This window comes from Nylanderia fulva, unplaced genomic scaffold (genome assembly GCF_048542155.1).
Source record: "Nylanderia fulva isolate GAGA-0341 unplaced genomic scaffold, ASM4854215v1 Scaffold10, whole genome shotgun sequence".
Lineage (NCBI taxonomy): Eukaryota > Metazoa > Arthropoda > Insecta > Hymenoptera > Formicidae > Nylanderia > Nylanderia fulva.
In genome coordinates, this window is record NW_028189193.1 from 4,942,827 (window position 1) to 4,955,470 (window position 12,644).

Sequence of the window (12,644 nt, forward strand, 5' to 3'; positions counted from 1 at the left end):
AAAATTATATACTGCAATATTCTAATAGAATCTGAACTACATTAAAACTTTCTTATTTAAGAAGAACAATTATTATTATTGGTAAAAACTTTAATTTTTAAAATAAATAGGTTTTAAATGTTTATGTTACGACAATACATATCTAAACATAATTATGATATATAAAGATTATAACATAAATATATATTCGAACCAACTAGAAGTTATATAAAATTTCTAATGCATAAATCATGCAGAAATTATGGCCAAAGCAATTATTCCGTTAACTTATACGATGCTTATCAAAAGAGAATACAAATATACATATATGGAACAATACATATGCAAATCACATACAAAAAGCATATAAAAAATATATGTACAATATACAAATATGGCATACAAAAACACATTATTACAAATAAAAGTAAAATTAATAAAACTAAAAATTAATTTAAGTCTAAAAATAAAACTTATGATAAAAATTCATGTAATTAGAAAAAATAATGTACGAATAAAAACATGCTGTTAAAATCTTGCTATACTAACAATCAGAAAGTATTTAATATTTAACATTGTAATATATATTGATTAAGATATATTCTAAAATTCATTAAAAAAGTATTTATTATACATATCCTGCTTTTTACATATATTTGATATATATTTATAACTATCTAGATAATTCAAGTTATCTGCTAAAATAAACAACAATTATTCATGAATTAATCATGTATCAAAATATATATAATTATGTATGTAACAAATGATGATAATAATAATACAAATTAATGTGTCTGCATACTTAAATAGCAGTTGAAACAATTGCTACGATGATCTATGCAAAATATTTATTAATCATTAATAATAAAGAATCACTATTCTTTATCTTTCTTTCCGTGACAAAATTCTCAATAAAAAAATATTTTACTAGAATATAAAAATAAAGGATATAATACTGAAAATATATAAAAGTTTTAATGGAATATAAAAATTGCTATTTACAGTTAGCAGACATCTTTTTCTCCAATTTCCCTTTAAAATGCAACGCTTTTGAGAACAGTGATGTAAAATATCGCAAATATAGTATGAATGAATTACGTTATTCCACTATATCTATTTCATTAATTAACTACATATATACATTATTTCATAAGCAAAGTATATTTGAAATGATGTCACCAAGCTATTGGAAAATAATCAACTGCATAAATTTCTGAAAATAAAATATTGTCTTTAAAAGTAACTTATAACATTATAACTTATATATAAACATATATTGGCATAACGTAACTCCCTTGAAAGCGTGTAGCATAAATACATCGAGCTTGTACGAAAAAGCATGCATGATGAGTGAATAATAGACCTACGTGCTATTCGACATGTACATAGTAGTAGCCTCTAGTAAAAAGCCCCTTGAAGCCCCCGATATCGACGACGTGAGTGAGTAGCGTGATTTTGCTCTCTATTTATTTATTATTTCTATTTTTTTTTTGCCGGGGCCCCGCGCGTACGTAACTTAGATATAGGCGGTGGTGTAAGTGGCGCGTGAAGGTTCTCTTTGGGTTCTGGAGATCGGGGTTCTCGTCGAGCAGAGGTTTTTCGGCATGATGGAGCCACCACAGACCACGGCGACATCCGGCACTTCGATGATGTCTCGGCGATCGTCGCTTCGAGACCGGCAACCCTCGTCTTCGCTCACCGCGTCGCGACTGGTCCCTCCGATAATCGTGGAGGAACACGAGGAGGGACTTTCCTTGACCTTGAGGTTCTTGTCGGTCTCGCTGAACGATCTCCTCAAGTTGCCGGTCCTCCGTCGCGGAGGTTTCTTCAAACTACCTCGCTGAGTGCGAGACGTGCATGTTTTCTGGGAGCTTGGGTGATTAATCGAGCTCTCCGCTTCGTTTAGCAAATCCTTCTGCTTCTCGAGACTGCTCGGTGATACGAGAATCCTTGCTTTCGCATCCTTTTCCATTACCGAAGTCATCTCCGCGCATTTCCCTCGAAGATCCTGACGATTGCCGCCGGTTTGTTCCTCCGACAATGAGCTGTCAGTCGTCAACAAGTGTCTCATATCCATTTCCTCGGTTAATTTGCCGTCGTCGCTCGTGGAGTCGACAATATCCACTTCCTTTCGATTGAAGAGAACCGGGTTATCCTTCGACGTAGATGAAATATCCGGACGAATCGTGGCAAGTCCTGCCGAAGTCCTCTGGTTTCTGATCTTGTCCCGGGATTCGATTCCCATCGCGTTCACGGTATCTTCGTTCGAGGAGGTCGCCACCATGGTTTGACAGGTCGTCTCGAAGCAGCGAGACACGCTTTCGTCCTCTGCTGGCTGTGGAAAATCCCGAGACTCCGGTCCGGCGTTTCGACGGCGATTCGCATCCTCGAGGACGAGCGAAAGTGCCGCTACCTCCGTGGAAGAACGAGAGGAAAAACGCGGGACAGAAGATGGGATTGCGAATCTGGGGAGAACCGGGGACAAGGAGCAAGTGTCGGTAAGAGCGTTACGCACGGGGGTGCTGGTTACACATGGCGTATCGAAAGTTACACGCGTGACAGATCTGGATACCGCAAAGTTTACGCACTTCGCCGCGTGGTTCTCGGCCAGGGTCCTGGACGCCCGCGCCTCCTGGAGCTCCCGTCGCAGCGCCAGGGTCTCCTCCTCGAAGGCTGCGATCTCGCGACCCCCGTTGCTAAGTGCGAATAGAATTGAGGTTTTTTTTAGCAGGGGCGCGGGCTCTTTAAGGGACGCCGTGAACAATTTGTGTGAATCAGTGCAGAGATGGAAATTGGTGGTCAAACGAGAAATGAAGCGAAAAATGTGTTGAGAATTACGTATGTAAAATTAAAATAAATTCAGAGAGAGAGATCATCGCGTAAATATAGTTGCACGAAGGCTCTTGTATCCAGAAGTGAGATTCAAACGTTTCACCATTTATCATGGCTTTCACTTGTCTTTTATTTTAGCTATGGGATTTTAGAAAGCGTTAGATTATCACGAAGCTGTCGTCGGACGTATTTTACGTGATATATCGCGTTCCAATTTTCAGCAACGTTTAATAACTCTATTAAACGAAACGAGATGGACGATGCTGCAATGTATGTTCGCGGTTTATTAGGTGATAATTACTTGCAAACAATTTGTCATATATATAATATATATATATATGTATATATATACAATTATATGTATAAATATAATATAGAGAAAGATTATACCTGCCCCTATATGCGTGAAAATCATGAGTAGGGTGAGTGTATAATAAACAGCGATGAAATAAACGAGGGGCAAATTATAGGGAAATAATATAATTAAAATTAGAATCGTCTTCGACGATTTTTTTATCGGATACTCGGTCAAATTCTCTAGCATATTACTGCGCGTCTCAAATATGTATATACATCATCCTCGAAACAATGTTGAGGATACAAAACGAATACGAATAAGAATTAAAGCAAGCTTCTAAATATTTACAGATGCTAAAGAGCTTACTTACGTTGCGCTCAGCTTCAACACCATCAGTTCCTCCTCCAGTTTCGCGACACGCTCATCACTTTCCTCCTTCTCCTTCGTCAACTTCGATAATTGATTCTGCAATAAAAAAATTATATATATATATATATATATATAATATTTGAAAATAATAGATACAATAGATAAAATAAATAGGAATAGGATTAATAGATAGAATTTGACAATGCTTGATATGCTACCTGTTATCAAATACTTTGAAAAAGGCAAAGCTGTCGAAACTAGACTATATAAATTCTAAATAAGATAGTACATTTCGTAAACAATAGATTAATCTAGAAGTTCAGGGTCAAATTGAAGAATTTTTTTATCTGAGCAAATAAAATAAAATTTATCTTATTAACCATATAATATATATATATATATATATATATATACACCTTTGATAGTTTTATCAAAAGTTTGTCTGTCTCACTGAAAAGTACACCCTTCTGGGAATCTGTTAATTACATCAAATATTTATCGTGACAAACATTTACTCTTGACCTGCCCTAATCTACAATAAGACCAATGTCAATTGCCCAACTATTATAATCAAACTATTTTCTGTTTCTATCACCCTATCCTCTCATTCTCCACGTTTTAAAAAATAAATTGAACAACGCGTAAATAGCTGCAGGAACTCTGAAGCAACCTTGATCGGCTCTCACGCGCAGCAGAATTTACATGGACGTGGAGGGTCCCGGAGGTTCAATTACGAGATTGCCAATATGCAGGCGACATGGCGGTGGCGGCCATCGCTTCGGCTGATGAGGCTAATGGATGGTTGAAACCCGAGAAGACACGGCAAAGAGGAAAAAGAGGCCAAGGGAGAGGCCCCTGACAGCCGCTAAGTGCGCTCCGTCCTTCTCCACTCTTCCTCGTCTATCCGACCTGGATGCTCTCCTCCCATTTTTCATCCCTTCACGGACCCTCTAGCTCTCTCTTTTTTTTTCTTCCTCTCTTTCTCTCTTCTGCAACGTACTGTGATGCCCTTATGTGAAACCTAATCACTTTTAGCACGTCACGCGGATATTTCGTATTATGTCTACATTGCGTTCTCCGATATCAACCGACTTTATTAGCCATCTCTCTCTCTACAATTCGAATTTTCCCTCTTCTTTCCTCCCCTGTCCTGTCCTTCGACAATCAAGTCGCACATGCATTACATTCTAATCGGTTAATGCGTTATTTCTCAAAAATGAGAGTCTCGGATCTGTAATTTTTTCAGAATATTCCAAGAAAATTTTTTCTCACTCCTTACCTTTATAATAAAAGAATTATATATTTTCAGGACTTTGCATGTTCTCCAAATTTATATATGGAAATATATTTATACATATATTTATATCAAATATACTTTTATATACATGTAATTAACCGGATATATTTGAAAAATTATATATTTAAAACTGAATATGTTTTCATATTTGATTATATATACTTTTTGTAATGCTGGTAATAAAAGTTAAAAGTGTGATAAAAAGCGATTACACATTTGTATGATGCAATTATATATAAAAAAAGTACAATTTGTATTAGATATTCCCTTCTATATTGTTAAATCAATACGCACGTGCGAATGTATGTAATAAACGACACATTTGCATGTTTGTGCTAATGTATACAATATAACGTTCTAATGCATATCACGATTATTTCATTATAAATAGCAAATAGTATATTACGGAAAATTGATTCATTTAGATAATACATGTGTGTGATCCTGATTATTCGTATACATGGCTTTCTGCTGATGACCAATTAGCAATTTAATAATGTACATTAACATAAAAAAATATATAAAAATACTGCTGTATCTTTTTTAACAATAAACATCGCAGTTAAAAACAGAAAATACATTAAAGAATAACATTTTATCCATAAAAAACAAAATTTGAGATTGGCCTAAATAAAGATTATTAATCAAATAAGCGATAAATATAGAAATATGGAAACGAACGAAAACAACATCAATTGTACGTATATCGGATGTGATAACCGAGAAAGGGAAAGTTGAAAAGAAGACCGATAGATACCACAATCACCTGGCAGTCCTAATCAAACAGAACGCAGGAACGTCTGCGCAAACATTACGTCCATGATCGTGACCCGGAAGAGCGAGTGCCGAAAATATTGAACCGAGTGCTCATATTACCGTATCTCAATCGCAAGAAGACATGAGCGGCATGAGAAAAAAAAGGGTTCTCTTAGTAGCCCCGCTGCTTTTGTTTTCTATTCCCACATTCTCCGAGCAAGCCTGACGAGCTTATGACATCTCGATTAACTCCAACTCCCAACTCCAACCATAATCCTTTGATAATTTCTATTTAAGAATTTGTGTATTCCTTATTTATAATATTTCAAATAGATGATCAGGCTAACAATGACGATAATACTTTCTCGTTAGTAAAGATTAACAAACCAAAAAAGGTAATCTCTAAAGATTTCAAAATTTTGTATATGTGTGTCTGATGCTAATTAGAAAGATAATATAATAGTAAATTATTCAAAGATACATATATAATTTAATAAAAATGTAACTATTTTTTAGTTGTATTAATTTAAAAGTTGCGAAAAAATGCTCAGTTATATTGCAATCGGAGACACATCAACAACTTTGTATTTGAAAAATTATTACATGTAAAAAATTAATATATGTATAAAAATGTTTTTACTGTACAAGTACATACCTTAAGTTCTTCCATTTCTTTTGTTTGTTGATAACATTTTTCTTCCAACATAGATTTAACTTTTGTAACTAAGCCTTCTTCACAATTTTTATTAGCTTCTCTAATTTCGCCTATAAGACCTGAAACAAATAATATAATATTTCATAAAGTTGTAATGTAATTGTTGCTCTATATAAAAATTAATTCTTAATTCTATAAAACTAATTATTGTACATTATATTATATATTTTAAAATTATGTTCTACCTGATAACATTCCAGGTTGATAATCTGTAGATGTATTGTGTTTGCACTGTGCTAATTTTTCTTTTATATTTTCTACATATGACTTAGTTTCACTGAGCTCTTTGAACAACTGATTGTTGTACTTCTTTAGTTCTGTCATCTGTAACACATTTGAAAAAAGAATACGTTAATAAACCAATGATATGTATCATACATTTTTCTTCCATCATACAATTATATTAATATTCAATATTTTATATCGGAACTATACTATAATTATATCAACAATATTAAAAACGTGTATTTACTCGTCTATTAATTAAAACAAAATTTAGTATATAAAAAGACCAACTAATCGAGCATTATTAGATGATATAAACTAATATTTATTCTATATAAGATAATACAGTACAAACGTTTCGACCGCACGCGGTCTTCTTCAGTATAGGAATTAAAAGTAGAGCGTGCGGTCGAAACGTTTGTACTGTATTATCTTATATAGAATAAATACTTAGTTTATATCATCTAATAATGCTCGATTAGTTGGCCTTTTTATATACTAAATTTTGTTTTAATCAACAATATTGTTTGTACTATCAACAATTTTTTAATACATAGAGAAAGCTACAAACCTGTTCGATAAGCGATAGGACAAGCTTGTTACTACGGCTGATTGTTGTTACAGAACTTCCACTCTCGATACTGTCGGAGTCATCAGAATTATCTGAATGAGGCAAATTCTCCGCAGGTCCCAAACCAGGATCCGAGTATCTTCTCTGCTCCGAATTCATTTCATCACTATTGATACCACTGTCCTTGTTGGCAGTGGCTGGTAGACTGGCGTAGTCTCCATTTTGATAAGCAACATGCACCGTGGCTTCCAATCTTCCATTCTCCCGCAGACTGCCATAGCCATTAACGTTATTATTTGCACCGGGACAAACATTGGCCAGATGCTCGTTGCAGTGACGTCTGTGTCTACCATGGACGCTTCTGACGTTCGGCACCGGCATCGGCTGGTACATCCTGTACATCGGTGGCAGTGAGACCGGCTGCATGGTGTAGGTCAACGGCATTGGAGAGTAACCGCACACGCTGGGGTCCGACATGGCGGCAAACAGACGCTGCCCGTTACCAGGTACATTCTGAGGAACTCCCGCGGACTGCCACAGCATCTGCGGCGGGTACTCGACGCTTGACACCAGGGTGTCCTCCTGCTCGCTCCTGGGACCGTTCCCCCAGGTGCTCGGCGATGCGTCCACCTGGTTCACCCTCCGGTTGCTGCGTCTCTTGCTCTTCCTCGAGGAGCTGAACAGTCCTGGACGCGGTGGCCCCGAGGCTTCCGACAACCTGACACAAAATTGACATTTATCATCTTTCCCAGTCGGACCAAAATATAACCTCGCGTGGTGGAAGGAAACATTTTTACCTCTTCTCCATCGTCCTGGCGGACGACTCGATCCGCATCAAGACGCAGCCTCGCGCGACAGCATCCGCGGAACGGGGATGAGGATTAATTCGAATTCGAGGCTCTACAAACTCGAGAAATCATGCGAGATTTTCCCGAATTTCTAGCGCGATCCCACACACACACGTAAAAATCGCGCGTATATCGATGTGCGCATGCGCGTTCGCGCTTTACGTATTTTGTGTCAAACGCGCGTCGAACGATTTTTCGATAAATCGACAACGATAACGCGAGACGGAAGACATGAAATTTTTGCGAATCGTTAGGATGCATAAAATTACTTACTCGATGACGATTTGATGATGTCAATCATTGTGAATTTCGTCGTCCTGATCTTCCAGCAACAAGTTTTGAATTTTGTGCAATGGCGACTGGAATCGATAGTTATCGATAATCGATTCGATGACAGTCGACGTGATGACATGTGTCACGTGGGACGGACTCGTGCGATATAACCTCCCGAAATGGCAGCGGGAGACACGCGAGCGAGAAATGAGAGAAATCAACCAATTTTCTGCGAACTGTCAGCTGGCGATTTCGAGCCGGAAATTACGGAGATCGAGAGTTTATGCGTGGAATGCGGGAAAAATGTAAGCAGACGCTTTTTATTTAGTTCACGTAATTTAATAAAAGAATTTATCTTTAAGGGAATACCATGTGTCTGTTTTATCGATATTATTTTCATTTAACTAATTATTAGCTATACAAAATGGAAAATTCTTTACTAGAATTAAAATATTCATAATAACAAATTTGGGCTTGCTATATGTGTATATAAAAAAAAAAGAAAGCTAAATAATTACAGTTTTTTTTATCAGTCTTTGCATTTTTAAACTAATCTAAACCATAGGAGAACTGTAATTATTTAACTATCATTGTTTCTTTTTATATACACATATGTATAGCTAACAAAGAATTTAATGAAAATAATATTTGTTGATGAAACAGATATAGCTAGCATTCCTTTTAATGATTATACATAAATGCGTGTTTTCTAATTGGATTGTTTTGAACATTTGTCTCAGGGAATCACCAAGTTATTGTTAACGAAAATTCCGCATTACAAAGATGTGGTGCTTATGTCCTTCGAATGCGAACACTGTGGCTATCAGAATAATGAAATACAAAGTGGTGGAAAGATAGCGGAGAGAGGTATCAAAATAACATTGCAAGTAGCAACGCAGCAGGATCTGAATCGTCAAGTAGTTAAATCTGATTACACCAGCATTCATATTCCCCACTTAGACTTTGAGATTCCTGCGCAATCTCAAAAAGGAGAGATCACAACGATAGAAGGAATAATCGATAGGAGTATTAGAGCTTTGGAACAGGATCAGCCTAGACGGCGAGAGGAATTTCCAGACACTGCGGTCGAAATAGACCTATTCATCAGCAAATTACACGCATTGAAAATACTTGACGAGCCATTTACCATAATCTTCCAAGACATTTCAGGAAATAGTCATATAGAAAATCCCAAAGCTCCAATCAAGGATGGCCAATGTAATATAACGTACTTTAAAAGAACGAAAGAACAGAATTGTATGCTAGGAATTTACCTGGACAACGAAGATGCCTTGCTCAAGCCTATACAGGAGGGAGAGTATACTCTGGAACAAATTGAAGGCGAAGTGTTGTCCTTTCCCACCAATTGCCCAGATTGCAATAGCCCCTGCGAAACAAATATGAAAGTGACAAGTATCCTTTATATATGATTATATTCTTTTATTTATAATTATTTTTATCGCAAATGTGATAAGAATATCACATTGGAGATAAAAGAATTTGTCTACTCGTATACATATAAAACTTTTCCTTGTTTCCAAATTATCAAACTGATTATTTTAATTTCAACATATACTATTAAGAATATATGAAATGTTACTATTTTTACAAAAGATTGTATAATCTGTTTTAAAAATCCTTTAGCAATCCTTCAATCTATCAACATGCATAGATTTATATATTTATACATTTATATATATTGCTATGAATATTAATTTATTTAAATGTTAAATTAGAGAAATATTACAATAGATTCTTCCTTAATACAATGTTAAGATATACCGCACTTTAAAGAGGTTGTCATAATGGCAACATTGTGCGAGACTTGTAGTCATAGAACTAACGAGGTGAAAAGTGGCGGTGGAATCGAACCTCAGGGAGTCAGAATCGAAGTGACGATAACAGGCAAGGAAGACTTCAGTCGCGATTTATTAAAATCTGAAACTTGCGACATGGAGATACCCGAACTCGAGTTAGAAGTTGGTCCGGCTGCTCTGGGCGGTCGATTCACGACTGTCGAAGGGATTATAACAGCGGTAAAGGAACAGTTATCTTCATCTACAGCTCTCACTGGAGATAGCAGTGATTTGGAAACTGGGAAGAGAATGAACACATTTATCGCTCATTTGCAAGAGGTTTTGGATGGTGAAAGAAAAGTGACTCTAGTTTTAGATGACCCGGCTGGAAATAGCTATGTGCAAAGCCTCTCCGATGATGGGCCCGATGATAGATTAAATATCAAGAAATATGATAGAAGTTTTGAGCAGAATGAAGAACTTGGACTCAACGACATGAAAGTTGAGAACTATTGAACTTGTGTTAAATTAGATGTATCATCAAAGTATATTTGAAAAATGGCCAGATAACAAAACTTTCCACAATTGCTGGTGTAACAAAGATTTTATTGTTCAACCAACTCGCATCGTGTAAATATAAATTTTATATTATTTTAATCAAGGAGCAAATTTATTCCGGGTAACATTCTCTACTATATTTCAATAGTTTAGTTTAATCTTCAACTGCATGACTAGAAGAGAAAGAAAAGCTTTGCAATATCTATTAAAAATGGTATAAAATGAAAGAAGATAATATGTGGCATACACAATTGGTATCGCATCAAGTTTTTTCAAAGTAGGCAATCGTTTTATAACTTGAGCGCGCCACGATTCCGCGTCCATATTTTCGCAGATAGGATTGTTAATGAATAACAAATCTTGTAGATTGGGTATTTCTTGGAAACGATTAAATTCCGCCCAATCTTTCACCAGATTATTGCTCATGTACAAGACTTTGAGTGCTTTAAGAGCATTGACACCTTTGATCTTTTCAATCAAATTATAAGATATCCATAATTCCTCCAAATGGTCTCCAATCGCCTCTAATCCCGAGAATGTTTTGATATTATTTCTACTCAAGGATAAGATCCTCAAATGTTTCAACGAATTAATGCCACTGATCTTTTCTATCATATTTGTCGACAAAGATAATTTTCTGCAAACAAAGGCAATTTTTTAAAGAAATTATTTAATCGATATATATTAACGTTTTGTTAATTTATTCAAGGAAAACAAACTCGACATTGATCAATGAAGCCAAATTATTATCCATTCTTTCGATTGGAGGCCATTGGAAGGATAAAATTATTTCTTTTTGCTCGCTCGCGACTAATCCTGTTTTCTCCTCCCATCTTTGAATAGCTTCCTTGCAAGTTGTCGCTTTAGCCTACATTATTTACACAATTTTCATATAAGGAATATTATTTCAAATTTATTTAAGAATAATTACCATAATTATCAAGCGAGCCAATTGAATAAATTAATTTTCAAGATTCAAATATAACACAATACGTGCCGATTCCGTTGCAGGCATCGATGAATATATCAGCAAATGCTTTAATACTTGAAGACATAAATATAAAAGAACCTAACTTCAAATCATACTTCAAATTTTGCCGCAATATCAAATCATTCCGTCTGTCGATAAAATCACTGCACAGTCGCGCATGACTTTTTTCTTTAATTTATAAGTATGTATAGGTTATTATTAAAATATTTTCACACACACCTGTAGATGATACATTAGACACAAGTATTCTTGATAAGAAAACGATTTTTCAAAAATATCTTCAGAAAGAGAGAGAAAGATACTTCTTCCGTGCTTCGCTGCAATTCGCAATGGAGGACGATGGATTCCCCACTCCGCCCTCGGTCACGTGACGCTCCCCACTCCGCGCTCTGTCACGTGACGCTCCGCGCTCCGTCATGTAATACGTGACGCGCCGCATACCAGCGCCGCCTGAAGGTCAAAGTCGATTCGAAGTCAAGACGGCCTGTCTCTCTCTCTCTCTCTCTCTCTCTCCTCGCCACGATAATTAGGTATTGTACGAAAAATTGTTTAATTAAAGCAGTATTGTGCAGTGACATTAAACGCATTGTAACACGCGAAATGCAATTATGAAGCACAACGCGTGGAATACTTTGATCAACACAATATTACGACTCGAGCAAGAAGCACGAGCAGATATATTGTTTCGTGTTTTATATTTTAATCGTATGTATGTGAAGATCCTATTACTATATTACATTTCTTTCCGAAAAATACATCATCTCTTTATACATATATATATGCACGTGAATGTGAATGATGTATCTTCGCGAAATAAATTCTCAATATCGATGTTACAAACTTTGCACACACAGACTCTCACACACACACACACACACACACACACATATTTTTCTGTCCAATTCCTTCATCTAAATTTAAATGCGCGCGTGATTTAAATATAGAAAAATGTAAATCCGTGATCTAGTGATTTTTGCACGTCCAGCGTGAAGTATACATTTTCTCGAGACGCGCGTCTAGTCCGCAGACTGGACGACCAATCAGCGAGCCGCTCGGCGACTCCCAGCGAATGACAGTTCGCGACGCGCGAGCTGTCAAATCCGCGCGAGACGCGCCGACAGTCGCGCGCTGCA

The 12,644-nt window shown here is 36.3% G+C and overlaps 4 protein-coding genes across 4 annotated transcripts in view; 1 reads left to right on the forward strand and 3 right to left on the reverse strand.

The window, feature by feature from the left end:
- The window catches only part of LOC146725258 (uncharacterized), a 6,166-nt gene extending 4,758 nt beyond the window's left edge, over positions 1 to 1,408 (reverse strand). The window contains exon 1 of the mRNA XM_085483127.1: positions 1,350 to 1,408. Coding sequence (XP_085339253.1) covers positions 1,350 to 1,369 — 20 coding nt within the window. The 5' untranslated portion in view covers positions 1,370 to 1,408. The remainder of the gene's footprint in view (positions 1 to 1,349) is intronic.
- LOC114931884 (uncharacterized) lies at positions 624 to 8,034 on the reverse strand. The gene is made up of 6 exons (XM_029304021.2): positions 7,843 to 8,034; positions 7,046 to 7,763; positions 6,435 to 6,573; positions 6,190 to 6,308; positions 3,483 to 3,577; positions 624 to 2,678 (listed from the first exon to the last, which is right to left on the reverse strand). The coding sequence occupies exons 1-6, from the start codon at positions 7,878 to 7,880 to the stop codon at positions 1,499 to 1,501; spliced, it is 2,289 nt and encodes a 762-aa protein (XP_029159854.2). The 5' UTR covers positions 7,881 to 8,034; the 3' UTR covers positions 624 to 1,498.
- A 279-nt stretch (positions 8,035 to 8,313) lies between these two features.
- Zpr1 (zinc finger protein Zpr1) lies at positions 8,314 to 10,619 on the forward strand. Its single transcript, XM_029304022.1, has 3 exons — positions 8,314 to 8,471; positions 8,907 to 9,579; positions 9,943 to 10,619. The coding sequence occupies exons 1-3, from the start codon at positions 8,346 to 8,348 to the stop codon at positions 10,476 to 10,478; spliced, it is 1,335 nt and encodes a 444-aa protein (XP_029159855.1). The 5' UTR covers positions 8,314 to 8,345; the 3' UTR covers positions 10,479 to 10,619.
- Positions 10,441 to 11,394, reverse strand: LOC114931887 (dynein axonemal light chain 1). The gene is given in 2 exon segments (XM_029304023.2): positions 10,441 to 11,157; positions 11,240 to 11,394. Coding segments are annotated over 2 exon segments (651 nt in total). The 3' UTR covers positions 10,441 to 10,661.
- Positions 11,395 to 12,644: the final 1,250 nt, after the last annotated feature.

What these genes read in the sequence shown, in the direction of transcription:
- LOC114931884 (XM_029304021.2), bottom strand. Translation starts at nt 7,880, where the DNA reads ATGCGGATCGAGTCGTCCGCCAGGACGATGGAGAAGAG. An exon ending in AAGAAATGGAAGAACTTAAG is followed by an intron (nt 3,578 to 6,189) that starts GTATGTACTTGT and finishes TTTTTATTGCAG; the next exon opens with AATCAATTATCGAAGTTGAC. An exon ending in GTGTTGAAGCTGAGCGCAAC is followed by an intron (nt 2,679 to 3,482) that starts GTAAGTAAGCTC and finishes ATTCGCACTTAG; the next exon opens with CAACGGGGGTCGCGAGATCG.
- Zpr1 (XM_029304022.1), top strand. Translation starts at nt 8,346, where the DNA reads ATGGCAGCGGGAGACACGCGAGCGAGAAATGAGAGAAATCAACCAATT. An exon ending in GCGTGGAATGCGGGAAAAAT is followed by an intron (nt 8,472 to 8,906) that starts GTAAGCAGACGC and finishes CATTTGTCTCAG; the next exon opens with GGAATCACCAAGTTATTGTT. An exon ending in AACAAATATGAAAGTGACAA is followed by an intron (nt 9,580 to 9,942) that starts GTATCCTTTATA and finishes TACAATGTTAAG; the next exon opens with ATATACCGCACTTTAAAGAG.